At 42.9% G+C, this 25775-nt stretch overlaps 14 protein-coding genes and 1 non-coding gene across 15 annotated transcripts; 8 read left to right on the top strand and 7 right to left on the bottom strand.

Annotated features, from left to right (window-relative positions):
- Positions 1 to 249: 249 nt before the first annotated feature.
- Positions 250 to 1423, top strand: K450DRAFT_217228 (uncharacterized protein). Its single transcript, XM_051585016.1, has one exon. It carries the CDS (start codon positions 273 to 275, stop codon positions 1206 to 1208), a length of 936 nt encoding a protein of 311 aa, XP_051449641.1. The 5' UTR covers positions 250 to 272; the 3' UTR covers positions 1209 to 1423.
- A 281-nt stretch (positions 1424 to 1704) lies between these two features.
- K450DRAFT_167996 (uncharacterized protein) lies at positions 1705 to 3000 on the bottom strand (the record flags this gene model as incomplete). Its single annotated transcript, XM_051584067.1, has 3 exons — positions 1705 to 2018; positions 2093 to 2645; positions 2740 to 3000. The coding sequence occupies 3 exons, from the start codon at positions 2998 to 3000 to the stop codon at positions 1705 to 1707; spliced, it is 1128 nt and encodes a 375-aa protein (XP_051449640.1).
- Positions 3001 to 4147: 1147 nt separating this feature from the next.
- On the top strand, positions 4148 to 5046 carry K450DRAFT_217226 (uncharacterized protein). The gene is made up of 2 exons (XM_051585015.1): positions 4148 to 4501; positions 4581 to 5046. The coding sequence occupies exons 1-2, from the start codon at positions 4265 to 4267 to the stop codon at positions 4869 to 4871; spliced, it is 528 nt and encodes a 175-aa protein (XP_051449639.1). The 5' UTR covers positions 4148 to 4264; the 3' UTR covers positions 4872 to 5046.
- K450DRAFT_217224 (uncharacterized protein) lies at positions 5047 to 6689 on the bottom strand. The gene has a single exon (XM_051585014.1). It carries the CDS (start codon positions 6626 to 6628, stop codon positions 5222 to 5224), a length of 1407 nt encoding a protein of 468 aa, XP_051449638.1. The 5' UTR covers positions 6629 to 6689; the 3' UTR covers positions 5047 to 5221.
- A 44-nt stretch (positions 6690 to 6733) lies between these two features.
- K450DRAFT_195053 (uncharacterized protein) lies at positions 6734 to 7927 on the bottom strand (the record flags this gene model as incomplete). Its single annotated transcript, XM_051584491.1, has 1 exon — positions 6734 to 7927. One exon carries the CDS (start codon positions 7925 to 7927, stop codon positions 6734 to 6736), a length of 1194 nt encoding a protein of 397 aa, XP_051449637.1.
- Positions 7928 to 7993: 66 nt separating this feature from the next.
- K450DRAFT_217220 (uncharacterized protein) lies at positions 7994 to 9282 on the top strand. The gene is made up of 4 exons (XM_051585013.1): positions 7994 to 8172; positions 8250 to 8430; positions 8492 to 8761; positions 8833 to 9282. Exons 1-4 carry the CDS (start codon positions 8059 to 8061, stop codon positions 9078 to 9080), a joined length of 813 nt encoding a protein of 270 aa, XP_051449636.1. The 5' UTR covers positions 7994 to 8058; the 3' UTR covers positions 9081 to 9282.
- Positions 9283 to 9587: 305 nt separating this feature from the next.
- On the top strand, positions 9588 to 11579 carry K450DRAFT_217215 (uncharacterized protein). Its single transcript, XM_051585012.1, has 9 exons — positions 9588 to 9653; positions 9987 to 10063; positions 10131 to 10259; positions 10317 to 10374; positions 10450 to 10688; positions 10754 to 10860; positions 10927 to 11063; positions 11124 to 11420; positions 11485 to 11579. Exons 2-9 carry the CDS (start codon positions 10013 to 10015, stop codon positions 11553 to 11555), a joined length of 1089 nt encoding a protein of 362 aa, XP_051449635.1. The 5' UTR covers positions 9588 to 9653; positions 9987 to 10012; the 3' UTR covers positions 11556 to 11579.
- A 644-nt stretch (positions 11580 to 12223) lies between these two features.
- On the top strand, positions 12224 to 13502 carry K450DRAFT_267292 (uncharacterized protein; the record flags this gene model as incomplete). The annotated part of the gene is made up of 2 exons (XM_051592829.1): positions 12224 to 12979; positions 13044 to 13502. The coding sequence occupies 2 exons, from the start codon at positions 12224 to 12226 to the stop codon at positions 13500 to 13502; spliced, it is 1215 nt and encodes a 404-aa protein (XP_051449634.1).
- A 404-nt stretch (positions 13503 to 13906) lies between these two features.
- On the bottom strand, positions 13907 to 14365 carry K450DRAFT_267291 (uncharacterized protein; the record flags this gene model as incomplete). Its single annotated transcript, XM_051592828.1, has 1 exon — positions 13907 to 14365. One exon carries the CDS (start codon positions 14363 to 14365, stop codon positions 13907 to 13909), a length of 459 nt encoding a protein of 152 aa, XP_051449633.1.
- Positions 14366 to 15786: 1421 nt separating this feature from the next.
- Positions 15787 to 16399, bottom strand: K450DRAFT_217207 (uncharacterized protein). The gene has a single exon (XM_051585011.1). It carries the CDS (start codon positions 16167 to 16169, stop codon positions 15849 to 15851), a length of 321 nt encoding a protein of 106 aa, XP_051449632.1. The 5' UTR covers positions 16170 to 16399; the 3' UTR covers positions 15787 to 15848.
- Positions 16400 to 19160: 2761 nt separating this feature from the next.
- Positions 19161 to 19242, top strand: K450DRAFT_t8. Its single transcript has one exon. It is a non-coding gene; the product is annotated as a tRNA-Ser (tRNA).
- A 398-nt stretch (positions 19243 to 19640) lies between these two features.
- Positions 19641 to 20964, bottom strand: K450DRAFT_217205 (uncharacterized protein). Its single transcript, XM_051585010.1, has one exon. The coding sequence runs from the start codon at positions 20615 to 20617 to the stop codon at positions 19652 to 19654; it is 966 nt and encodes a 321-aa protein (XP_051449631.1). The 5' UTR covers positions 20618 to 20964; the 3' UTR covers positions 19641 to 19651.
- Positions 20805 to 22781, bottom strand: K450DRAFT_217200 (uncharacterized protein). The gene is made up of 5 exons (XM_051585009.1): positions 22709 to 22781; positions 22194 to 22646; positions 21761 to 22079; positions 21317 to 21693; positions 20805 to 21239 (listed from the first exon to the last, which is right to left on the bottom strand). Exons 1-5 carry the CDS (start codon positions 22756 to 22758, stop codon positions 20993 to 20995), a joined length of 1446 nt encoding a protein of 481 aa, XP_051449630.1. The 5' UTR covers positions 22759 to 22781; the 3' UTR covers positions 20805 to 20992.
- Positions 22782 to 23083: 302 nt separating this feature from the next.
- K450DRAFT_217198 (uncharacterized protein) lies at positions 23084 to 24998 on the top strand. The gene is made up of 9 exons (XM_051585008.1): positions 23084 to 23148; positions 23214 to 23292; positions 23355 to 23402; positions 23472 to 23558; positions 23617 to 23927; positions 24017 to 24036; positions 24109 to 24295; positions 24388 to 24517; positions 24598 to 24998. The coding sequence occupies exons 1-9, from the start codon at positions 23110 to 23112 to the stop codon at positions 24744 to 24746; spliced, it is 1050 nt and encodes a 349-aa protein (XP_051449629.1). The 5' UTR covers positions 23084 to 23109; the 3' UTR covers positions 24747 to 24998.
- Positions 24999 to 25750, top strand: K450DRAFT_217194 (uncharacterized protein). Its single transcript, XM_051585007.1, has 2 exons — positions 24999 to 25414; positions 25486 to 25750. Exons 1-2 carry the CDS (start codon positions 25251 to 25253, stop codon positions 25688 to 25690), a joined length of 369 nt encoding a protein of 122 aa, XP_051449628.1. The 5' UTR covers positions 24999 to 25250; the 3' UTR covers positions 25691 to 25750.
- The last annotated feature ends 25 nt before the right edge of the window (positions 25751 to 25775 follow it).

Below are 25775 nucleotides of genomic sequence, written 5' to 3'. Positions count from 1 at the left end.
GTTGTGCAGCGTTATTTTTTTTTTCACCCACGTACTGTACATCAGCTTGTGCAACCCCATTTCCCATCCTTTGAAGAGGATTGCAAGTGTGTATAAGCGGAGTTTTGATTGGCATGACAAGACTGCGGGTGGGCATCGATGTTTGCAAAGCCATGTTTGCATTGATCAAGTTTCAGGACGTGCAACAGAATCATGGCCTGGTAATAAAAAATACCTGCTCCCAAATTTTTCCTATTTTGCTTGTTTCATCTTTATCACAAACCACTAGGTCAATGAAGAAATTCCTTGGCCTTACCAAGCCTTTGGACGATGACCATATGGAAAACCGGCATCGATTTCGATGGTCATGGCGACCCAGGCAGTTCTCCTCAAGAAGAAGGACGAAATCCTTTGCTGTTCCCACTGAGCCTTCTACCCCCGAAAAGGGCTTATTGCCCATTCGAACAAATCCAGAGCAAGCCTTACGCCATCCACTGGGCGGCGCTATCGATTCACGTAATGCAGTACAGATGGGAACGCATGATATTTCAGTACCAGTCGGTAACCATCCACTTGCTATACCAAAGGATGCTTCTCGCTGGACTGAAAGAGATCTCAAAGCACGTACATGGCCATATCAAGTCGCAGCAACCCATGGTGATACGAGCGATGATGATGACGAAGATCACAGCACCGACCAATTTCGCTTCGCTAACATTATATTGACTCCTCCTGAGGAAGAAGTCGTACCCTTTCCAGTTCAACCACGCCAGTCACATCCAAACCCTTCCTCTCCCACGGGAGAAAATAAGCCAACCTTATCAAATGCTTCTCCACCATCAGTATCGCTCCCCAAAGATGCCGCCGCTCCTCATAATTCATCCAAAAATAGATCTGGCGACACAATGGAAAAAAAGGTTAGGAATGCATCTATGGATTCAAACCCAGACGTCCATCAGCAAAAGCCAAGCAGTGCCTGTGGCTCAACCAGTGACTATCAAACCCCTCGTTCCAGTCTTGATTCCCTACTGCCCCCACCATCGCCAAAATCTGCTGCTCAGCAGTTCAGTACTTGGCCGAGAGATACCTCCACCAGTGATTCTTTTCCCGCTGCAATTAACTGCGCTGCTTCGTTTACCTTTTTGCCGCCTGGTGGACGTTGGAGGCCTGGGCGAGACTATAAGCATGCCTATTTGGTCAATGACTGTGGAGGTCCTCGTGGTACGTAATATTTGATTACAACATTTTAGGATCAAAATATTCTTTTGATACTGATCTTTGGTTGATGTAGATGATACGGTTGATGTACTACGTGCCAAATTAGCCCAAGCACAAGAAACGATTATACAGCTGCAGCATATCATCTCTAACATTGAAAAGAAGCATTTACCTTCTTCACCAGACGTTAGTGATGATGACATGGGTCCCCTCCGCCGACGACGATACGTGAAACACCACAACTTTTCTGAAGAAATCTTATCAACTAATGTGTATTAACCATAGCGCAAGTGAATATATCACATCTGGCGCCCACACAAACAATGTAATTTCAAAGCTGGATCGACTTAACTATAGAAATACATACAAGCTTGTTACTATCAACATTTGGATTAATATTATTTGATAATACTAGAATACAGGTTGTTCTAGGATGTATAGATGTTTATGGTACAACTGATCGCCGACGACATGCAATATAATAATAAATGCATATTACCAAACGACTTATGGTATTTCGTTCATACCTGCGTCTCGGCTTTCTTCCCACTCTGGATAATCAATATAACCCTCAGCACCTTGAGTATAGAAGGTGGCTCGGTTATATAGATTCAATGGAAGATTCTCTTGTAGACGATGCGGTAAATCCGGATTGGAAATGAAGATACGCCCAAAGGCAAGCAAATTATCTGTCTCGTCAGCTATTTTCAATGCCTTTTCTCTTTTGTCACCGTGGCCTCCAGCACTAATGAAAGCCGATTTCCAAATCTGGTGGACGATGTTTGGTTGGCGGAAGGATGAAAAAGTTCGAAACATGAGTGCTTTGTTCGGCCTACCTGTCTAAATGCATTCAAACTAGGAGCTTTGAGAGGATTAGAAAGATCAGTCACATCACGCCGAGGTTCGACAAAATGAAGGTAGGCGAGATTAAGATGCTCGTCTTGCAATTGCTGGGTCAAATAGCCCCATGTTTCCAATGGCGTGTCGTCGCCCATATTCTGAGAAGCCCCCCATGGAGATAACCGGATAGCAGTGCGTTCAAGTCCAATAGCTTGCTCAATGGCATGAACAACTTCCAATGCCAAGCGATTTCGGCTCTCAATGGAACCTCCATACTTGTCAGTTCGGATGTTGCTTTTGCTATTGATGAATTGGTCAATCAGGTATCCATTGGCAGCTTGGATCTCGACACCATCGAACCCAGCCTCTATGGCATTCACGGAAGCTATAACAAACTCTTGAATGATTGCAGGGATTTCATCTTCCTCTAATGGACGAGGAACCTCATATGGTTCACTGAACAAGCTTTCGACCACCCCTACGACGGCAATCGCCGATGCTGAAACAGGTGAAGCGTTGTTGGGAAGGAGAGCTTTATTCGTAGCTCGTCCAGCGTGCCATAATTGTATAAATATGACTGCTCCTTGAGCATGAACAGCAGTAGTTACCTTATTTAAAAGCATAAGTGTGTTAATCATAGCGGTAACAAGAATACCTGAACTGTTCAATGTAGGACAGAGAGACTCTGTGTGCACTAGCTACCTTTTTCCATCCTTCAACCTGTTCTTGAGTAAAAATTCCTGGAGATCCAGGATATCCGCCAGCCATGGGCGAGATCAAAGTAGCTTCTGTTATCAGTAAACCACCACCACTGCCAGCTCGCTGCTTGTAGTATTCAACTTGCAGGTCGCTCGGGACATGGTTGGTTGCTGCTCGATATCTGGTAAGTGGCGCTAGGACAACACGATGCCTTAGAACGTTGTTTCCAACACGAGTGGGACTGAAGAGCTTTGAAGTAGTCATTGCAGGTTTGAGGAGTTGGTAGCGATTTCATTTAAATACAATGAACTTTTTGCTGATCACACATCCCCTTTATACGGCAACACTGACTTCCCAAAATTTGCCATTTGTATGCCTGAGTTATCAATGCAGATTTAACCGTGAAGGCTAAGCAACGGCCCGGTCATGGTTGAAGGGTATAGACAAGCCGTGTTCCATCTGGAAAACGTTACAATTTTAACAGATGGCTAATTACGTCCTTCTCTTTATACCATGGTACGCATATCTGTTGCAGCATATACACAATAATATTTTGTTCACATAGTAAATCTATCCAGAGGTAAAAAACCACTTGCCCATTGTCAGACACTATTACTGTGCAATCACTAATTTTCTTGATTAAACAGGATAGGTCAATTACAGTTGTGGAAGACAGCCATTATTAATTCAGACATGTCTCCTCCTATGTGGTCCTCAAATCCATTAATAAAGCTTATACGTAGAAGATCTCTCCACACCAGGTGTACCATTTTAAGGAACTGCAGAGGTTTGTACCCTTTGCTAAATGGCATATTCGTTTTCAGCCTCAGTACTGGTATACAAACCTTCGGAGAGTAAGAATATAGCGTACATCCAATATTCACAAGCTCAGCCAGAGCTCTTCTACCATTACAAAACATCAATGACAACAGTACAACTACATTGAACCGCTAATTTACTGCTGTGTATCAATGCGGTGGTTAACTGGTCCTTGTTCTCGTTGGCCATTTATTGGTCAGGTATTGATTAATTCCGAACGCTTTACATTACATGTCGCCACCAAAAATTTTATTTTAATATACCGCGCCATTTTTCCATACCTACAATTTCCATCCGCTATTGATCGACGATGTTTAACAAGGCAAACACACCAAGTGTACCAAAAGGCATGTAAACCGATATACCATAGAGAAAATTGCGTATGAGTAGAAAAACCCCGGTAGGTTTCATGGATAGAAGACAACTGACAGGCCTTATGCTACTCGATATACACCTGAAATAAAAATTTGTCCTGTCTTCGGCGACAATCTCCAGGTGGAGTGTGACAGTGCCATCTCGAGCTTTCCTTTTCTGGATCCGACCGCCAAAAAACATGGCAACCTCTCAAAGATGGGTTGGCTTTTTTTCTTTCCTTCTTCTAGTTGGCCTGCATGCTGAGCATTTGACCTCACCTCACCTCTCTTTTCTCCATTGTCAACCCTCTTACACTTATAATTCATAACAACCTTAGTCGAGGATCCAGAAAGTCATGTCATCGGATCAACATCGACCTGTGCTACCCACGGTCAACTACCCATCCTTTCTGAAATCCACCCGACCGTACCCTTCGTGGCATAAAGCTGTCCATCATACCTATGTATTCATTTTCTTCGTTTTGGTAGTAGTGCTCCCCATTCTTCATGCGCTACTTCGAAGCCATCGACCATCGTCTTCGGAACTATGGACTATCTTTGGTACTTTATTAGGTGTCTACATTCTATACAGAGTATGTAACAACACAAGCCTTGGACTTGATCTATGGTATAGATGCTTTTCTAATCGAATACCCCCCTTTTTTATTATAGTGCTGGTTGTATTTTGTGTATCAAGGGGGTTATGATCCGACACCGGCTTTTATGAAATCCCAGACGCGCACTGTCTCGAATTCTGCGTCTGCCCAAAATCCAAACGTGCCGAATCGCTATCCTACCTTAGCTTCCTTACGACGAGATCACATAGCTGCTTTCATGCCGTCCACTTATCCCTCTTCAGCACCAACGCCACCTTCCGGTCTGCCATCCAGTCCCCCTCCACTCTATCAAAACGCTTTGCGTGATACCCCTGTTCCAGAGTACTCTCAACATCCAACCAATTAATCTTGATTTGAAAAGCTGATGGTGGAGAGCAACTGTAATTGTCACTTTCTTCATTTTTCATTTCTCCATTTTCATGTAGTATTACTATAATACCGTTATAATTTGCACTTGCCGGTCAAGTAAAATGTATTTCCAGCTGCAACTTGAACACCAAGCTATTAGTTATGTGTGTGTGTATGTGAATATATAGCATGTGTGGAAAAATGGTACAAAAATTGGTAACTTGGCGCAAGAAAGAGTAAAACAAAAAAGGCAAAATGTGACCTGGCATGGAATTACAAAAAAAAATTGGGCGGGGGGTGATACCAGCTCACGCTTAAATTGAGGTAAGGAAAAGGGTGGGAAATATGTCATTTGTCATGGTCTTCGGTATCGTCGTCAAGTTGATCGTGGGGCTCGTCCTCTTCATCATCATCATCCTCCAGTTGTGTAAGGAGAGGTTCGACCACGGCTGGCCATTCGTCAATTTGATGTTCCCATCGCTTCTTCCAGCGCAGAATGGACTGTTTGTTCTTGACTCGATTGATACCAATGATTCGGTTCAGTTGGTTTTCTCGCTCCTCGTAACGCCTTTCCATCATTTGGATCTTCTTAGCAAGTGCAGTCAAATTTTGTGGTATATGGGGGCTGCCTTCGCCACCTTCCTCATCCAACGATAAGCCCTCATTACCTGCCACGTTGGCAGCCAAAAGTTGCACGGTCTTGACCAGTTGATGGCGATGAAGCTCACTTTCACTCCGCAAGAGCTTGAGCAAATCAACCAAATTGCTTGCCACGCTTTCATCATCATCCTCTGAGTCATCTTCTTCATAGTCGACCTCTTCATTTCGTTGAGTGAGTAGTCGAGGAGACGGGTTGCGAGGTCGCTCTGGGCTGATATGGGTGGATAATCGGCTAGATGAACGTTCTTTCACATATTCCTCCAGTTGTTTGCTATCATCCCACAATCGCTTCAACCGATTCTGGAGTTCAGTCATCCGTAAACTGGTGAAGTCAGTGGTGGACGATCGGCTAAATGGAGCGTGTCGCGTTCCTTTTTCCTTATAATGATTGATCCATGGTGTTTCTCGTCCAGGCATCGGTGCAAGCGTCACTTGATTCATTTGCTGCACAATCGACTCCTGTTCGTTCACAAGCTTGTAATTGATTTGTAATAAATCGGTCACGCGATGGTTAGCTTCGTTAGCAATTTCTTCAGCTTTGTATAGTTGCTCTTGTAAGCGATGGCTCGATTCCGCTTGATGCTCTAGCTTATCTATGCGTCGTCGTGCCGAACTAAGTTGCTCTTCGAGCCAACGGGAGTGTCGTCGGGTATCCAAGAGTTCAGTTTCCTTCGCATCCAGTGACATTTGAAGCTGCCAAATTCTGCTCAATAGTTGCTGCGCCTTGTTATGGCCGCCTTCCAAACCACTGACAGAGTCTGGTCGATCATCATCTGCTGCCCATTTGTCTTTGATACTCTTTGACAATTTTTTAACTGGTGTTGCGGCTTCAGTGGTGCTCAAAACGCTCTCATCTTCATCTAAAAGCTTTTCAAGTTTGGCCAACGTCTTGCTGATTACTTTGACCTGAGCTTGCTTCACTTCTGGTGTTTTAGAAGATGTGGAATGGGGGCTAGCATACTTTCTTGGTGTGTGATGGCTGTGCATCTTGGGAGAAAAATCACTAGACTGTGGATAGTTGCTACTAGGCATCAGATCCTTTTCACTATGACTCATTTGGTCTTTCAAAAGCTTTGAATCCGCCATTCTAAGCATCCTTCGACTGGCTATGGATGGAGATCGTGACGATGATTGAAGGTTGGAATTTTCAATGTCTGATGTTACCCATGTTTTTTTTATGTCAGCTTGCAACGCATGATATCAAATGACACGGTCAGAAAAAATAATACCTTTTTCCAAACTATAATGGTTGTCTAAATCCACTTCACCGCGCCTTCGACGAGGACTGAGGCTTGCCCTCCACGTCTCTCTTAATTTTGATCTGCTTTTGGAACTAAAGTCGCTTTGACGGCTCTCTGTTGGTCGGTACCTCGCTCTGTCTTGAGAATCCTGTCGAGCGCTAAACTGAGGACTTTGCTGATCTGCCTCGTATCGAAGTCTGTCTGGTGAGAATCCAAGGCGATCTACTCTATTTAAATTCAATGAGCCGTCTCTCCGATATCGGTCTAATCGCTGACTGAGAAGGGATGTGTTGGTAGAACCTTTCTTTTGCCACATCCGCGTATCAGGATGTTCAAAACTGGATGATAGGAAATTTCGATGTGATTGTTCAGAACGTTGATCACGATTCGGGACTGGACTAACATCCTGCTGCCCAGAAAGTAGTGAATCTGGTATCATGTCGTCGTCGTCGTCTTCGTGTATCTGGTCATGCTCTCCGTGGTCCTCGTCTCGTTCTTCATCTCGATCATCTTCTTCTTCCTCCTCCTCCTCATCATCATCTTCACCAGTCACGTCTTCAATACCTTGGTTATTAATATGCGCAACCTCATCGTCCATATCATCATGTTCAGAATCTGAAGAGAAGTAGCGAGACGGTGGGCGCGAATTAGACAAACCATGTACACTGGGATGATTGATGGATGCAGCTTCAGCAAAACTCCAACTGCTTGTTTCGGAATGTGGTCGGTCAATCATCTCTGAATAATTATTTCCATCATTATCTTTTGTAAGCATGGATTTTTCTTCTCTGGACTGTTGTGAATCTTCCTTTGCTGCCCATGCTGCATAGGATTGTTCCGGGCTAGGCACACTTGACTTGTCGATATAGCTTTGGGACGATACAGAGCCGGCTGATTCCTGACGGTGAATTCGTGGTGTTGACGCCCTAAAACCCTGCACACCATGCCCTGGAACAGGTGATAGAAATGGGCCAAGATCTGCGCTTATGCTGGAAACAGGGCTGGTGGATCCTGCGCGGAATGGTGTAGGTCGTTTGTAAGAGTTGTATTTGTTCCTGGAACGGTTGGAATTTACAGTCGACGTTGGCTTTACGTCCCTTGTTTCTTTATCATCCTGATGAGAGGTGGATGCATAGTCATAACGGGGTCTCATTTAGACCAGAGGATGACGATGAATATTTTAGAATCGCGGTGGGTGGTGGAAAGCGTGCGCTGTACCTTTCGCGTGTTTAAATTTTTGAAATTGCATCTGGCCTACGTTGTACCCTTTTTCATATCTTTAATATGGAGCTTCGAAAGCGACTATTGCACCCACATTACGTCGCGCATGCCCTATTTGCATCCGTATATCTTATCGCTCGCTTTGCACGACCTTCATGGATACAGGCTTCTGGCGAGGTAAAAAGCGATCGAAGGCTGCATTCTACCATTCCTAACTTGACATGTCCTAAATCAAGCTTTACACTCTGCATTAGTTACAAGACCATAAATCGCTTCTTATATTACTTGGCCTTAGTGCTTGGAAGTATGCAGTTTCCTGTACAGCTGAAGAACTTGTCAGTGTGATCACGCTGTACTGCAAGACATATAGCGTTATTATGCTGTTTTCTTACGGCAAACCTTGGTGGGCGTTAATATATGGTGCTTGTTGGATTGGTAAGTGTTGGTATCAGTACGCGCTGCATAGATGATGTAGATTCTTATAGTTTGTATACAGGTATATTTATGCTACTCCCTCAACCCCCATACCTGGGTTCTTCCAAAGTGCTGGAGCTGACACTGGATTCTGCCAATAAGATTTTGAGAACAGCGGATGAACAGCCCAAAATCGTTGAACTAGATGATGATGACGAACCTCTACTTGATGTTCCAAAGGCACAATACTGGGTTGTTCTTGTATACGCTAACTGGTCGGTTGCTTCTCGCAATTTTGAAGCGGTATTAGCACAGTTGTCGCTTAAATATGATGGCAAAAATGTTAAGTTTGGTAAGAGGCATCAATGTATAAACAAGTCAATATTGCGATAGAATCAATGGCTAATGAGGCTGCAACTATAGGCAAGATTGATATTGAGTTCTATCCTACCTTTGCTGCGAAATACGGAGTCAGTGGCGAAGCGGCAGCGTTTGATTTGCCAACGCTGATATTGTTCAAGGATGGTGATGAGTTCAAGCGTCTCCCAGAGCTCTCTTCCAGTAAGCGTGCAGCCAAAGGGAAAACTTCAGCCCCAGAGCTTTCTCGTAAAGATGCCGCGAAAGATACTATTAACCGCATTGGCTGGAACCGCAGTCCTGTAAGTGATTGAGCATTGTAATGTATGTAATTTGTCCAGCAGGTTAATATTGCTTTCATTAGGCCTCGGTGATAAAATCGTTCCAGCTGGACCAAATATCTGCAGATTAGAAAATTGCAAGTTGATCCAGTACACTTCTTATATGGCTTACCACTGTAAATAAAAAGACAATGACGCAAAATGAAATGTGTTAAATAAATGACTATTAACCACAAAGCTACAGAGGGCCGTGGTTTGGGATAATGGATAACAAATTAGAACACAAGCAGCCCCCGCTCAGGCCAATTTCTTAAAATCATGCTAAGCCCAAACCACACCGTGATCGTTTCAATTTAATGTTGCACCAAGCACGTAGCATCCATTCACATTCGATGTGTGATGCTATATTCTTTCAAAAATGAGGGAAGGAGATAGGTACGCTGTCCAGGTACGGCTGCAGAGAGCACGTGTGATGTCATTTTCGGGGCGCCAATGGCAAAGAAAGTGCGAGTCCCAATTTTTTGTGTGCAACTCGTTCAGAGCATACTTTCTGGTTGTCGCTCCATCGCTGTAAATACACTTTTGACTTGTATTGGATTCAAACAGGTACGTAGCTCCTTGGCAAGTTTTGTCACTTCTCCATCATACTTCTGCATGGGACGTTGCGGAGGTTTACTAGTTATGGTAGTTGCTGCAAACTACAATGTAATCACCATGTGTATACATTTTCATTACGCCTCTCGTGTATTGCGCCTATGTATATGTACTACGCCCATCGTGTTATTCGCCTATCTTGTATTTCATCGGATCTACGCGGCATAATCTAGCAGAACACAGAATAAATCACTTGAACCCTGGGAATTAACTTGGCTTCTTGTTGCTACCGTAGTGGCATGCTTACCCACTTTTTACAAATGTCACTAATCCTTCTCCATATAGCGTCAATTTGCAGCAATTTATACATTATGGCTGACGAATACGATATATACGGCGATGAGAACTTTGGTGATCTTCAGGTGAGACGACGCACAGTTCAATAGCAGATATCTTAACGCGCATCGCTGATAAGAATATTGGGAGCAGAACGAGGATCTGTTTGAGGATGTAGTCACAGATAGTCCCGCACGCTCATCAAAACGGGCTAAGACTGAATCAAGTGGAACCGGACAAGGAGACGACGATCTGTTTGATGATTTTGGCGAATATGATAAAGTAGGTTAGCGGTGTAAAGGACATTTGTCTTGACCAGGTGATTAACGGACGCTGTAGGAATTCAAAGATGTAAATAATCAGAACATGACACAACAGGCAGACTCTTCTCAAGGAGGTGCGTATTTTCAGGCCACCCCAGATTAAATATCCTTCTTCGGAACACACTAACGCGTATAGTTTGTTTTTGTAGATAATGCATCAAAACAATCCCCACCAAACGCCAGAAAATTAAACGCGGCACCACCACAGTCGCAACAACAACATCAACAACAACAATACCAATATAGACCCACTTCACAACACCAGGTGAAGGATACGTCTGAGAACACTGCTCCAGCGTCTAAGCGAGAGCAGTCTACTAGTATGAGTCAATTACGAGGACGAGAGACGCATCCCACGAGCGCATTGTATGTAGGAGAACTAGATTGGGTGAGTAGCTGGTTCGTTTGCTGAGAACTGCACTATACATTGGACTTACTAACATACCTCTGCAGTGGGTAACTGATGACGATTTGAAAGAGCCGATAATGAATGTTGGCATCGGCGCGGAACTCAAGGACATTACCTTTTACGAGCACAAAGTGAATGGAAAATCAAGAGGGTAAGTAATAGGTGGGACGAATTTGCCATTTGATAAGTGATCCATCCACTAATATGAACCTCCTAGTATTGCATTTCTAGATTTTACTACTGAAGAAGCTTGCTCGCGGGCCAAGGCTGCCTTAGAGCAGACCGATTACTACGGCAAGCTTCCAGTCGTTTCCTATACATCCGCACAGAACCCTTTCAAGCATATTCCAAAAGGTTAGTAATGAACCAGTTATCATGAGAGTTACTATATATGTCTGACCATTTCTTCCACAGAACCTGTTCCAAAATCACAGCGCATGCAACAACAACAAATGATGGGACGACCGGGCATGAACACTAATCCTCAACAAATGATGCAAGGTGGAGGCTTCAACCCCATGATGGCAGCAGGCGGTTTCATGAACCCGTATGGAGGCTTCCCTAATCCTATGATGGCGGCGAATTTTATGGGAAACACGGGTGGTGGCGGTAGGGGTAACATGCGAGGAGGAAGCCAAGGCAACTATATGAATCGCGGCGGCCGCGGTGGTGGCATGATGGGATACGGCGATGGAACAGGATTCAACAACGGTGAGTCTACTATCTTTAAATTAAATCGCGTGATATCACGGATCGACTTACTGGACCCCCTTAGCTGCAGGATATCCAGGCATGCACATCAACCCAGCATTCTTTGATCAACAGGGATATGGACAGGGAGGGTAAGTGACGCAGTAGCCATGATTGGTATGTTTGGAAAAAATGCCCGCACTTTCAACTGATCATGTACGTATAGATTTGACAATAGCATGGGTCGAGGAGGTGCAATGAAGCGTAGCCGGGATGAATGAATGACTTCAATAAATGAATAATGAGAAATATAAATGTCCAAGATATGCAGCGGACAATAGAAAAGTTTCGGTTGAGCCAAGCCAAGCCCATTCAAATTTGAGCACCGCTCTTAGAATTAATTGTTTCATCGTCGGTCGACGAAAGCTGAGGGAATTTTCTACAAAAACACTGGAGCAGCGGCAGTCCATCTTTCATCATCATTCGTATTACTTCATTCATTTCAAAAAGCAAACTACCCATGCGCTACTTTCAGCAATAGCCCGAGATAAGCAAGCCAGCCAACCTAACCTAAAGACCACCTGAGCCAATGCTCAATCAAACGCAAACAAAAAATTTATCAACAACGCACGCCTTCTATACTCGCTGAGCTCATCACCACCTCAGTTGGTCTCATTTAAACCCTAGTCTCAAATAACCCATTCGCTCATTCGCCAAGAACAGAATTTGAATAATCCATTTATTCGCTTCATCTCCGTCTCACAAATCTTCTTTCCTACATTGACACTCTTTCGTCTCGACAATTTGCCCTTCTTCCGTCCAGCATGACAGCTAGGACAGTTACCATTTCTCATGCGCCAGAACCCACACAGTTACTCTGGCCAAACATATGCACTAGAAAACCTGGCTCGAATGACCTCCTAACCGGTACCAATGGACTTTTATCAATACTGAAGTCAACCGGCCATGTTGGCGGTCAGCCAATCCCAGCCAAATCCCGAAAAGCCCACTTTGACAATATTGCACTGGAACGAATACGATACTTTGAACAAGAAGAGTGCCCAATAATAATCTCAACCGTCGGAAGTAATGCGGATAACAATGAAATTCGTCAATACATTCCCAAAAAAGATACCCAACACTGGCAACGCATCAGTATCACCTACACAAACTGGACACCTCTATCTATTGAAACTCATAGACTGGCACCTATGGTTCTTTTGGAAATGATTCTTGCAGAACGACCCAGCTCAGAAGACCAAGAAGATACCGAACACAATAACGATGCACGTGAAGACGTGACCAGATTGAAAGGTACTGTACGGGTCCGGAACCAGTCTTACCACAAACAAGTATCAATACGGTATACACTGAACGACTGGCAATCGTTTGGTACTGTTAACGGATATTATACTCGATCGATTTCTCCTCTATACGACGAATTTTCCTTTGACTTGGACATTCCTCTGACCTTATCGTCGGATCATCAAGCCACTATCAGCACCCAAGTTGAAATGGCAGTCCAGTATTGCTTCAATGGTCGGGAGTTTTGGGATAATAATAACAGCAGAAATTATAAGGTATGCCTGGTATTTTATTTACATTGTTTTTTGGGTGATGATCACTAACACGTTTCCCCTGTAGCTCTTTGTCACACGACATCCCACCGTACCGAAGAAGCCTTCGGTTGTGTATCCTAAAACGATCAAGCGACCACATTCAGCCACTTCGTTATTTACCTCCACTCAACCGCCGCCGCCTGTTGCGGAGCTGACCAAACAATCTGCCGCACATGACTCCGAACCTCCCACTGACAGCTCCAACAATAATAATATCATTTCGTATCCAAGTTACAACAAGAACAATGTCTTGCTGAAAAAGCATTTTATGCAAGAAGTTTCCCTCGAAACCCTGTGCAGTGCTAAGCCTAAACATTCTGGCATTCGGCACATATCTAAACCCTGTAATTATGCTACCCTGTTGACAGATGCTCCGCCTGCAGTTGCCCCAACCGTGAGCGATTCTTTATCTCAGACCTGGGTAAAAAAATATAGCTACCACGGCCAGCAACTAACTCGACATAGACCTTCCATTTTACTGTGATGCGCTCAATCTAAGCCGCTGAAATGAAATAAAAAGTCGACGTTGCGGGTAGGACAATAATTACATTTGTAGATCATTCATTATATTGTACGATGTCTCCTCCTTGCCAATAACTAAACATGAATTGTGTAAGCTTTTTGTCGGAAGCTCATAATTGCCTGCCTAAATTCCCGAATGTTGCCCGCTGAAGAAAAATTCTCTTTTTTGGTAAAAGGCAGATAGTATACCGTATCTGGTGGGCATGAAAACGTTTCCACTATTTTTCACATGTAGATGGGAGCGCTCAATCCTCAGATGATGAGAGTATGCAAGCAGCTGATACGATATGTGCATCAGCTACTGGAAGTTTACTGATGATCATCCAACAAAGACCCATTTTATTGTTACTATCAAGTCATTGTCTATTATTGCTGTAATGATTCTGCCGTAACTGTTTTATTCGCATAGTCTGCAGTCGGTGGAGCTTGAGAACTGCCCTTTATCGAATAGGCGATGTCTTGGCCGATCCACTCCTTTCCAGGCTCTACTGCAGCGACTGCATTGCTGCATTCACCATCTTGAAATAACTGCATGTAAAGATTGGATTCGTTTTCGATGGCTACTGCGCCGCCTACTAAAGGACGGCAAGAGCCAGTCATCAGTCGTTTTATAAAGTTTTCGCCACCAGCTGGTGTTCTATATTGTAAATTCTGAACAACAGCAGCATCACTTGGAATGCTGCAAAGATAAGCGATTATAGCCGCTACGAGAATGGAGTGCCTTATTGTGTACATTGATGATAAGTTGATAGGGTAAAGACCTCGAAAGCTAGCTTGGATAAAAGAGGAATAAGCCTGCATTTTTATAATTCTTTCATCTTCCATGTGCTACTCCGAAGAGGGGTACTTGGCTACAACACGCAGATGAAGGGGTGGTATCTCCTTTTGCAACGTATGATATTCATGCAATTTTACAGGCAGGAATGATAGTTCACAGAAGAGTAGGACTAGTAAAGGTAGCTGATCTTTGATTCAGTGAAAATCGTCAAATGAATGAGCTGCAATGAGTTCATACTTGCATTAGAACCGTACTTTTGTTAGTTAGGTTAACCACTACCAAAGACAAAGGAGCTGCTTCAATATATACGATGCGATTGAAGTTATCGTTCCTTTCCAAGTATGGGCTGTTAGCTCCAAAATATCTCGATGAATCCACCTTACTCCAACTGAACCCCTTGCATATTATCGTGACCCAAGCGCTTTTAACAGAGCGAAAAACAGAGCCTCACTGACACGATGGCGTACGCTTCAGTAGGAAAGAGCCACTTATTTGCCGAACAAGTTTTTACCAAAGCTGGAGTATTATCGACAAAGCAGTAAGCTATTGAGAACTTCATTTCAAGCATTGATCTCTCAAAACCTATAGAGGCATACAGGTACGGAACGACCGATGAAACTGATCAGTTACTATCCCGATTGCAGATTTCGCTTCGCTTTACATCGATCTTTTTCGTTCTCTCCCTTTCAAGTATCACCTTCCTCCTCCCAAACAAGAACGAAAGTAAAAAGAGCACTATTCCTATTTCAGACAATTTAAAAAGCACTTGTCACCGAAAAGATATATGTACACTTGCAAATGCAAACTGTTGTCTTTCCTTACCATTATCAAGGAATGCTTAAAGATTCCATGACTAAGCTCGCCAATTATGAGAAAATTCCAGATGAAAAATCGGCCAGCTTATTAAAGATCAAGAGAGAATACCCATTTGAGGAAAACAATTGAAGCTTGAAAAAACCTTAATGTTGTGCCTAGCTGATAGAAACCAAGTCTAGGTGTAATACGTGCAATGCATATCACAGGCGTATAAACATTCAAGTAAATGCACTGGTATTTTATATGTTTAGCAGCTCTATAGCTTAGCTCGACAGATTACAAGGCAGTCTGCCCTACATAGAGGTGAAGATACAACCAACGACATTATGCTGTACCTTAAGGAGGATGCACTGTGGTAAATCTGCTGGACATCAGGACGTTTGTTTCTCAACCCCTGAAAATCGTCTCGAAGGGAAAATAGCGCCGCGTCAAGCTCGACAGATGATTATTAGTTGCATCAACAAATTCTTATTCACTTTCTGACGGATAGAAAACTAGCATGTTATAGGAAGCTAGACCTTGCCAACATTCAAAGCTCGAACTCCATTGCAAATTATAAATATGCTCCTATCAACACGGTATCCGATCAAATGAGGAAATGAAAAGAAAAAAGTCATTTTTATTCCAAAATGTCATGGGATTTTCAATAGATGACCGTCAATAAAGAATTACATAAATAGCTTGGTTGTCAATAGCCAGTAATTTGACTATCAATCAATTGTCTCTGTGAAACACTAGTGCAACCACAGGCTCGTCAGACATTTGTGTCTCCCATTCTTCTCCGGGAATGATGATACGCAAAACTTCTTGACAGTTAGCATCTCCAAATGTTGTTATGCTCGCGCTCGTATCATTGATGATGTACCAGGTGGGCAATTTCAATATTATGCAAGTCGCACCCGGCGGAGATATCAGGTTCAGACTTCGGTTTCGTTTGGATGGCGCATACGTCAATTTTCCCTCTACAGCGAATGCCATGGGAAGGCTACATATTATTAGAGCCATAGCTACCAGCAGAAAAAGTTGCTTGACCATTGTGTCGTGTGTGAAACGAATTTTTCGTGCAGGGTGAATTTTAGGTCGTTGTATAGACAGTGAGTAGTCAAAGCTGCAAATGTATGTGTTGCTTTTATAAAGGGACCATGGTAACCTGAGGGGGTTACCGATGGAAAGTCAAAGATCATCATGAGCCCATGGTCACTTGCAGCTGAAGGAGACTAGAACTCCTTGCAGAATATTCTTGTCATCATCGCAGGTAGTTCTCGTAGCCTGGGTATGACAGTTGTCTTCCATTCAATGCCTATGAGCAGTGACGAGGCTTTGTGGTACGGACGTGAGGTATCACAATATAAAGCCAGATCTACCACTTCGGATCATCAGGGCTACCAACAACTGTTGTGAGGCCTAATGTGAACCTATAGGAGGCGTAGTGGCTTACATTCTGTGGTTACTGGCCAGAAAGCAATGGAATAAAAATCGGTTACTTTATAAAGTAATCGGAGATCGGACAAGGAGGAGAGTCTTCCCGATCCAGCAGCAGCTCTCCGTCAAAATAACAAGTTGGCGACTTGGCCCCACGTACATTTTTAAGGATCACTGTTTCAATAGCATTTCAAAGTGATATCATTCTCGAAAACAATACAAACAGTATGCTTTTGTATATAAACCAAACATCTTAATGATGAGAAAAACTGTCTCTACTACATCAAAGTAGCACCTCCAATAGTGATGATCCGAAAAACTGGTTTATGATAGACGACATATTACCGTGGACTGCCAGAGGATGGCCTTTTCGTCACGGCAAAGGTAAAATTATTGGTATAATGTAAACGCTGCGCTCATCCAGGTACACAATTGGACGAAAACGATATTGTATGGTGGACTCGTTTACTCTTTTCGTTCTTTGCTTCATTGTAAATAAGTTGAGCTGCCGCAAAACAAGGAGCGTAATAAACACCAGAGTGCATTCTCGGCTAATTCTATAATTCCATCAGCTCTATAGTCAGTGCACTTTGACAATTAGACTTTGTGAATATTGGACCTATCATATACGCTGGACATACTACCTAGGATTCCTTATCGACCAACTGGTCTCCGGTATATGTATACAGAGCTATCGCTCAAGATAGAGTGTATTACGCAGGAAGAGGGTTGATTTCGAGCTAATAGTACAGTTGTTAAAAGTAATGCGTTTGTAAAGCTGCGCAATTGCAGAAACTAATAATAATCACTCTTTTTGAGTTTTATTAGCGTTTCAGCTCACTCTCTCGTATTTGGGCGCATTTAACCCCAGTGACTGGCGAAATGCGCCAAAAAAAAATTAAAATGGCTAATGTTGGACGTTCAGCGCATATTGCTGGCGAGCCCATCGCAACATACGGACTTGCCTCCCTTGACACTTTGAAAGGCATATAGATGGTATACTAGCGTCTCTCATTATTCCGCCCATAATAGTGGCTACCATATACTCGTTCACCAGAAGCTAGTATTTCCTATGCAGCCGATTGCACGACCGCGCCATGCCAACATTAACTATCAGGATTTCAAATGACATTGTGAGAAATCCGAAAATGCTGTCGCTTCAACTTCTTCATGGAGTGGTCTTAGTCGCACATGTAGGAATCAACAATGAGACGGTTCGCCTTTTCTTGCTTTTCGAATCGGTAACTGTTGGCTTGTATCGCCAAATGTAAGAGTGTGTCATCGTTTTGAATTTTTAAACCCGAGACATTCAGGTACTTCATAAACCTTTGTGACCTCTTAGATAGAGATTTATGTAAGACATCGATGTAATGAAGCGGTTTTAATAGATTTTTTTTATGGATATTTTGGTGTAAACTATACGTTTCTTCTACCTTTTTTCGAAACGCGTGTTTATAAAGCAGTGATGAGATTTTCTAGAAAAGCTCGTTACGTGTTGAATGAGTAACCATGGGGATCCGAATTACTCAAGGGAGATAGGCGCGAGGAATTAAGTGATGATATAAAATTGCTACATGCTAAGAGTGGCCTCCATATATTAAATTTATTCCAAATAAATCATAGAACAATGACACATATTGTAAAATACTGTATGCTCACTTTGTATGCTCACTTTGCAAGCTTCATCCTTTGATGCACCGGCTCTTGTTCAAGCCATCATATACGTAATTATCGCATCTGTTTAGAGATTTTTAAGGTTCGAGGACAAAGCGAAAACATACGTATGGTTCAAGAATTCAAATAAAATTCGTGCTTCTATATCTGTATATGTCTGACTCCAACGTTGCCCACTTTAAATATTAAATAAAGTGTTCAATGTATGGTGCCCAGCGAGAGACCATGATCCTTAGACCGTAATATTGAGCCAAATTATTAGCGTATTTTAATCCATGTTGATACTTAGAAAAAAAAATTGGTCAAGGATGGTGTTAACATACAAAACAATCACGATATAGGGCAAACATTAAGTGCATAAAGTAAATTAGTTTCAACCAAGCAAGGTATATTTGGCTATAGGTTTATGACTGCAATGGCCATGTAATGCACATGAAATATTTATGTCATATAAACTTTCTCAATAAGGCGGCTCTATGGCAAACACTCATTATATGGCGTTCATTCACACTGGTTGTAGTACGAACTAAAGTGACAAGGCTACCTTGAGTCCCATGCAAGGATATATAAATAAAACTATTTGATATGGAATTGAAACTTTTTTCTGCAGTATTGAATCTGCTGGTTTAGCAGCATATATGGTATGTCTACCTTTCGTTTAATGTTATGTCTAGTTGGTAGTTTGTATGTTCGGTGATCTTTTGCATATTCTTGATTACCGTTAACTGACTTCTCCCTTTTCATCTTGCTATCATGAAGCCAAAATATAAAAGCAAAATATTAATAAGTAAAAATAAAGATGATAATAATCAATTCTCATCAAATGTATGTTATGTATGCTACTGTTGACTGATCAAATTTGCATTTGCAGGGAGAGTGAATACTGTAGCGAGGAACATATTAAAAACCAAAGTTTCAGAAAAATAAGAAGTCGATATGTCCGAGTGGTTAAGGAGTCAGACTTGAAATCTGATGGGCTCCGCCCGCACAGGTTCGAACCCTGTTGTCGACGACATTCTTTTTTTTCAAATGTCTCACATTTATCTCAAAATTTGATTGGCTGATAAAACTGCATCCAGTTTGATTGGCAGACTTTCTTTTAAAAGCTACTTTTGATTGGCTTAGGACCCGGAGCCTTTCAAATGCAAGGGCCAAAGCTTCATCCTGCCTTATGTCAAGTCGAAGAAGAATCTACTAACTGGACAATGTCATAATCGGAAGATCTCTGTATATAACATAAGCAGTAAGAGTTGGAAGTGTACGGAACGGTAAAGCATGGGGTGACAGATTGAGTGGAGTTCTGACAGTTTTGTTCATATGTTGGACAGAAAACGCGCAACAAGCACTTCCAAGGTTTAATTTCATTTGCATTATCACAGTACGACCTTAGCTCAATCTAAATGTTACACGCTTCTACAGAACTACGGAAACTTCTTCCCAACAAGCTTCTCGCTCATAGTCCAAAGTCTCTCAGCGTTAGCATCATCCAAGGCATACTCTCTAGGACTTTCATAGTCGACGCGACAGTCTTGTAAGTATGAGCCGGAATATGGCTTGAGGCTCGGATCAAAGGCAGCAACAATTGTTGTGGAAGCTCCTTGAGAAATAGTTTTCTGCTTTGTAGAGTTGACAGAGTAATAGAGTATTCCGTCATATGTTTTTCGCTGTAGCTTTTCTTCCTGAGATTCGTGAACGTCTCTGGACAAGTTAGTGGCTATCACACCAGGATGCAAACTAAAGGACAGTAAGCCTTTGTTCTTATATCTCTTGGCCAGTTCCTTCGAAAACAACATGTTGGCGGTTTTGGACTGACCATAGGCGTGCCATTTATTGTACTTCTTGCCGTCTGAGAAACCGTAGTCGTCGAAGAGGATAGGGCATAATATATGCCCACGGCTAGCAACGTTAACGATACGTGGTTCTCCAGTGCTCGAAGCCAAAATGCGATCGAAAATCAGAGCTGTGAACAAGAATGGACCAAGGTGGTTTGTGCCGAACTGCGCTTCAAACCCTTCCTGTGTGGTGTGATAAGGTGGAGCCATAATGGCAGCATTATTGATCAAAATATCAATCGGTTCTTCATACTGGTTGACTTGCTCTGCGGCAGCTTTCACGGATTCAAATGAAGCCAAGTCAATGATGAGAGAGCGCAAGTTAGCATCCGGTGTCTCTTGTTTGATCTTTTGAATAGTTTCGTCCAAAGCTTCTTGTCGTCGTCCAGCTACAATGACCAGTTTCGGTTGATGCTTAGCCAGGGCATTAGCTGTCTCTGCTCCGATGCCATTTAGCGAAGCTCCTGTAATAAGGATGGTTTTTCCTTTTATCTGGTCCTCTAAGGCTGCAGCGGCCTCGTCGGAGGTAGTCTCGAACCCAAAATCAAAAGTCATGAAGAAAGGAAAATTGTATTTGTATTTTCCTCAATTTATATGCGAGTGATGAGCTGTGTGTAACCGATCAAGTCCGGGTGTTGATGAACTTTGAGTTTTCCCGCGCCTAAACTACACAACACAAGTCCAGGAATAAGAAGAGAATACGAAAAGTCTTTTAACAGCCAGCAGGGAGTTGAAAGATTCAAATGAAAGGCCACAAAGGAAGAAGCGGCGCCACATAGCGTGCTTGCTCAATAAATTATACGACATTGAAGCAGCAATACACTCTATATATACATTATTCAAGTATGATTATGTCTAAAGTGAAGGCAAGTAATGAACCACATACGACGATAGCCGTTGCGCTGCTTGTCTTTATACCATGACTCGCCATTAGGTCCAGCACACCATCCTACCACTGCCATTGCCACATAGAATCGTCATTGAAGGTGTAGTGGGATGGAAGAGACTAACGGCTGGTACAGCAGTAACTTTCTCTGGATCATATAATTCGCAGATGCGCTCACCAGTCTCACCAGAATAGACTTCCACAGGATGATTCATGCTGCCTATCACAAACTGAGAGTGCGATAATGCCCTCGGATTGTAATTCCAGCGCGCTCGAAACAAAGTAACCCATCTGTGCGACACTGAGGTTGTCAGCAGGGAGGCAAACATATTCTGCGGATGAATCAGACATGCTAACAAGCAACTTACTTTCCAGTACGATTATTGTGCTCTACAGCAAATTCTTCCTCTAAATCTTCCACCTTTCCACTTGTGCTGATGACCCGAAGACGATTGTCATAGCTCGTAGTCAAAAGCTTGTCTCCCTTAGGGGACCAGTAACAGGATGAGACAGAAAAGCCATGTTCAAACTGCTTGATGGGCTCTGGTGCCTTCTTCTTCAAATGCCTAATATCCCAAATTGATGCAGTCCTGTCATTGCTCGCACAAGCAATGTATGTTGGCTTTTCGTAATTTACCGAAATACACCCAACCTTTTTCTCCCGAATGGTGTACATTGAATGTTCAGAGGCTGGCGATCGCAAATCGTGATGACCAATGGTTCCGTCTGACGTCGAAAACCAAATCTAAGGGAGTATGATTAGAAAAGTGAGACAGTTGCCCGCTGTGTCAAGTTATGTTCTCGAAACGTACGCTGTGTCCATCTTTAGGCATGTCAAACGCCGTAAAGGGAATGTCAGACTCCGAGTCTTCAAACGCTGTTACAAACTCTGCTTTTTCCATATCAAAATACTGTACGGTTCCGTCATAAGAAGAAGTGTACAATTGTGAAAGGTTGGATGGATTATACATCATGCTTGTTATGGTTCTCGTATGAGGTCGATATGTATAAACAATTGGCTGAGGCGTCTCTTCATCCGGATCCTCTTTTTCGCCATTGACATCCCAAAAGCCAAGATTTCCAGATACGTCTCCTGCACAAGCCAAAAGTTTGCTCGCGGAAGGATGGAACCTTCATCGGTGGATGGAACAAGTCAGTAAACAGCCTATCAGCATCGATTTGTCATCAGAGATACTAGTGTTTCTATGAATAACAGAGGAGACAAAAAATCCATTGAATACTAACGCAGAAAAGTTGATCCTCTCAGGTGTGACTTTAACAGTTGCCCAAATATGCCTTATGTCTAAATTTGACGCTTCCTCTTGCAGCTTCTTTGGCACCTTGTCACTCGGTGGACCATCATTAGGAATCATGACATTGTCCACTTTTGCATCACCAAGTATTTTCAGAAAATCGGCTTGGTCTTGATCTTCGAGCTTAGAAATCCGTTTAGGCTTCTTTGCCTCTGAGAGTTGTAATAGTTCGTCGGCAGTTCGTTTTAGGTCTGCTTCTGTAGTCGCGTCCGCTGGGATATTCCTTAATCGAGCAGAATATCTAACAGGTAATACCTTTTCCTTCTTAACAGCTTTCGGCTTATGTTGTACAGTAGACTTCTTGTCTGCCGACTTGGTTGGAGGCAGTCCGTGTTTAGATCCTACTGCGGGAACATTGAGTTGCTTTAGCAATTCCTTATTTTTTCTGAAATAGATCGTAAGAAAAAATATATTAAATTCGAAACTAAAACGAGAGTGATAGTATACTCAATGTTATCCAATCGCTTCTTTTCATATTCTGACAAATGTTGGGACATTGCACAACGCGCTCAAGATCGATTGTAGCCCAAAAAAAATTGCGTCCAAATAATTGACGGTCATTTGAGGTCGCGCAGGTAATGCGGCCACGCTAAAACGCAGCCATTAATGCTACCAGTTGATTTTACGAACGCAAGATACAAAATTGTATGGTTTTCCTTTTTAACATTAATGACAAGAGGAATAAACCAATTATTCGTTCGGCCATCTTTATCGTACAGCTATAAATGCTTCACTGACTGGCCTTCATGCCACATGCTGTTTCCTGTCACTGGCCACTGGCTGGGACCGTTTTTTAATCTCAGATAATCCCATTTTGCACTTGTCACGATCTCTCGCATTGCCCAAACATGAGTTTCCTATGGAATCTTGGCACCGCAAAGAAGCCGGTAAGTAGCTATGTACTTTCCTCGCGAATGTTGGTCTCATTTCAATACTGAGGTGATGGAAACAGGTCGCCAGTGCAAAACCTGCCAGCCCGCCACACTTTCAGTCCATGAACGTGGCATTTCGCCGCGGCGTACAATACAACAGTAAGTCCCTGCTTTTATATAGGACTTCATGGCAACTCGTTAACCATGATAATGTATCTCAGTGAAGGTGGCCATAAGAGGTGATGTGATGACCGGAAAATCATCACTCTGTAAGTAGTTGCTATGGTCGCACTGAAATACAACGGCTTGCTAAACCTAGTATCATGTCCCTTTTCCAGTCCGAAGGCTGCAAGGTGCAGATTTTGATAGCAACTACATCTCAACGCCCCAAATAGAAGTGTCTAATATACAGTGGAAGTATAAAGGTGAGATTTTTGCATGCGGATATTGACGAAACTTTACATTCATCTCACACATTTGTAGACTCTCCGGATATCATCAAGGTGGAGGTATGGGATGTTGTAGATCGAGCAAAGAATGCAGTAACGTCACCAAGCACAGAAGCTGGAATAAAATTGGAACATAATTCTGCGCAAAAGCAACAACCGAAACGAGGTACCCCACCCCCTTCCACAGCCGAGCTGGGAGATCTGGGGTTGGACGCAAGTACGGTCAATGTATATAGAAATTGTCATGCCGTCATTTTTATGTTTGATATGACAAAACCATGGACATTTGAGTATGTTATCAAAGAGCTACCTTCTGTGCCTGGTAATGTCTCCATATTAGTCCTGGTAAGTTATTTATCTTCAAGTATGCGAGCTAACAAAACCCTGTGGCTATTGAGGAAATCCATTTCTAACTTAATTCTTGCTGTATGCAGGGTAATTTCAATGACAAAGAGTAAGCAAAAGCTTATAATACGATTGACCACCATAAGGGTATATCAATATTAACCCTGTATGCTTCATCTAGTCTAAACGAGAGGAAGGTTTCACTGGACACGGTGCATGCTGCTCTGTATGATCTTAATCAGGAACGCATAAAGGAAAAAGACGCCACGAAACCCAACTTGATACGGTACATTGAATGTAGTATGTCTACTGGAAGCGGCCTTCGTTTTATCTATGCGTATCTCGGTATACCCTTTTTACAGCTACAAGTGAGTATACCTCGTGGCCTAGCAAGGGATGCGACGTGTCTCGTTTCGCCTTATACTTCAATTGAAACTGACCTTACATCCCCAAACAACAGATAGAATCAATGAAGCAGCAATTGGAAAGCAAGGCGATTGAAGCAGTTAATTTGTTGGATGAATTGGATCAAAGTAATGAAGTTCCTGAGCAACTGCAAAGGATTCGGGGCCAAGATAACTTTCAACAACGTAAGCTATTGCTCTGTTCATCACTAGGTTATTTCTATTTCCATGCAAGATATAACATATATTCTGTTGCAAATTGCCAGCATCGACATCCACGCTGGACGAGCAGCGCTCAACTATGCGAGAGGCATGGGAGGCAGAGTTGGATCAAATTGCAAGAGATCACGGTAAGGAGATTTGCCTTGGCTCGGCGGACCGGATGTTTTTAAGTAGGCACGAACATTTCCAATGATTTAACACCATTCCAACGCGTCAATAGAGCCAGCATTTGACATGCCGCTATCACATACAATCAAAAGCAAGACTCCAACTCCACCCATGAGTCCGGTTCAAGTCGAAAGAGTCAGACCTCTACCTCTTCGTACCAAAGAAGATGTACCAGCTGCTATTGACCACTTCAATGCTGGCACAATTGATACCGACTTTTTCCTCGAAGAGGCTCCAGAGGTTAAGCCTCAGCAAGTTCGATCGGTGAAAAAACAAATGGACTCTGATGATGAATGGTCTGGTAATCCTATTGTTGCTTCGGATGAAGATCTTGAAGATATGGAATATTATGGTGCTGAAGGCGACGTTACAACTAAAAAAGCGGCCGCCAACGAAATCGACGAAGACGACGACGATGATGGTGATGGCTACCAAGAGCCTATCAAATTCAAAAGCTCGCTGCTCCAAGTTTGGGATGATCCAATGGCTGCTCCAGTTGTGACCTCACAAGGTATTGTCAGTCAGCATAATGCAGCTTTTGCAGGATCTGACAGTGAAGACGAAGTGGATACTTCCTATGACGGGGGTGTATCGGGCACAGCGGGTGAATATGAAGAAATTGGAGGAGGTGATAATCCATGGTCTTTTGAGCCAGTCAGACCGGGGGCTTCAGATTTTTCAAGCCCTCCTCAGGTAAAATCCGTGCGTTCTACATTAATCTGAAAAACCTGGATAACTAACCTTCCATCAATTGGCTGGTAGAGGACGGAGTTTAGAACCGATAAATCGCCTCCGCTCACATCTCCGCACGACATTTCTGTTTGGGGCAACACAAGCAGTGAATCATATTCTCCCCAACCTGAGAGTCACCATGTTGCTGAAGAAACGAGCACTTCGCCTAAAGACAAATCAAAGAAACTCAAGAAAAAGAAGAAGAAGGATAGAATAGGCTCAGTGTCTTCCAACTGATAACTCCATTCAATCAATATCTTAACGAAATAAAATCGCCACGTGATTCCAGATCTCTGATTTTTTTTTTTTTTTTTTTTTTTGG

Source organism: Umbelopsis ramanniana (genome assembly GCF_025399195.1).
Source record: "Umbelopsis ramanniana AG unplaced genomic scaffold K450scaffold_1, whole genome shotgun sequence".
Taxonomy (NCBI): domain Eukaryota; kingdom Fungi; phylum Mucoromycota; class Umbelopsidomycetes; order Umbelopsidales; family Umbelopsidaceae; genus Umbelopsis; species Umbelopsis ramanniana.
Note: the sequence above shows the minus strand (reverse complement) of the source record. Positions and strands in the feature narration are given on the sequence as shown.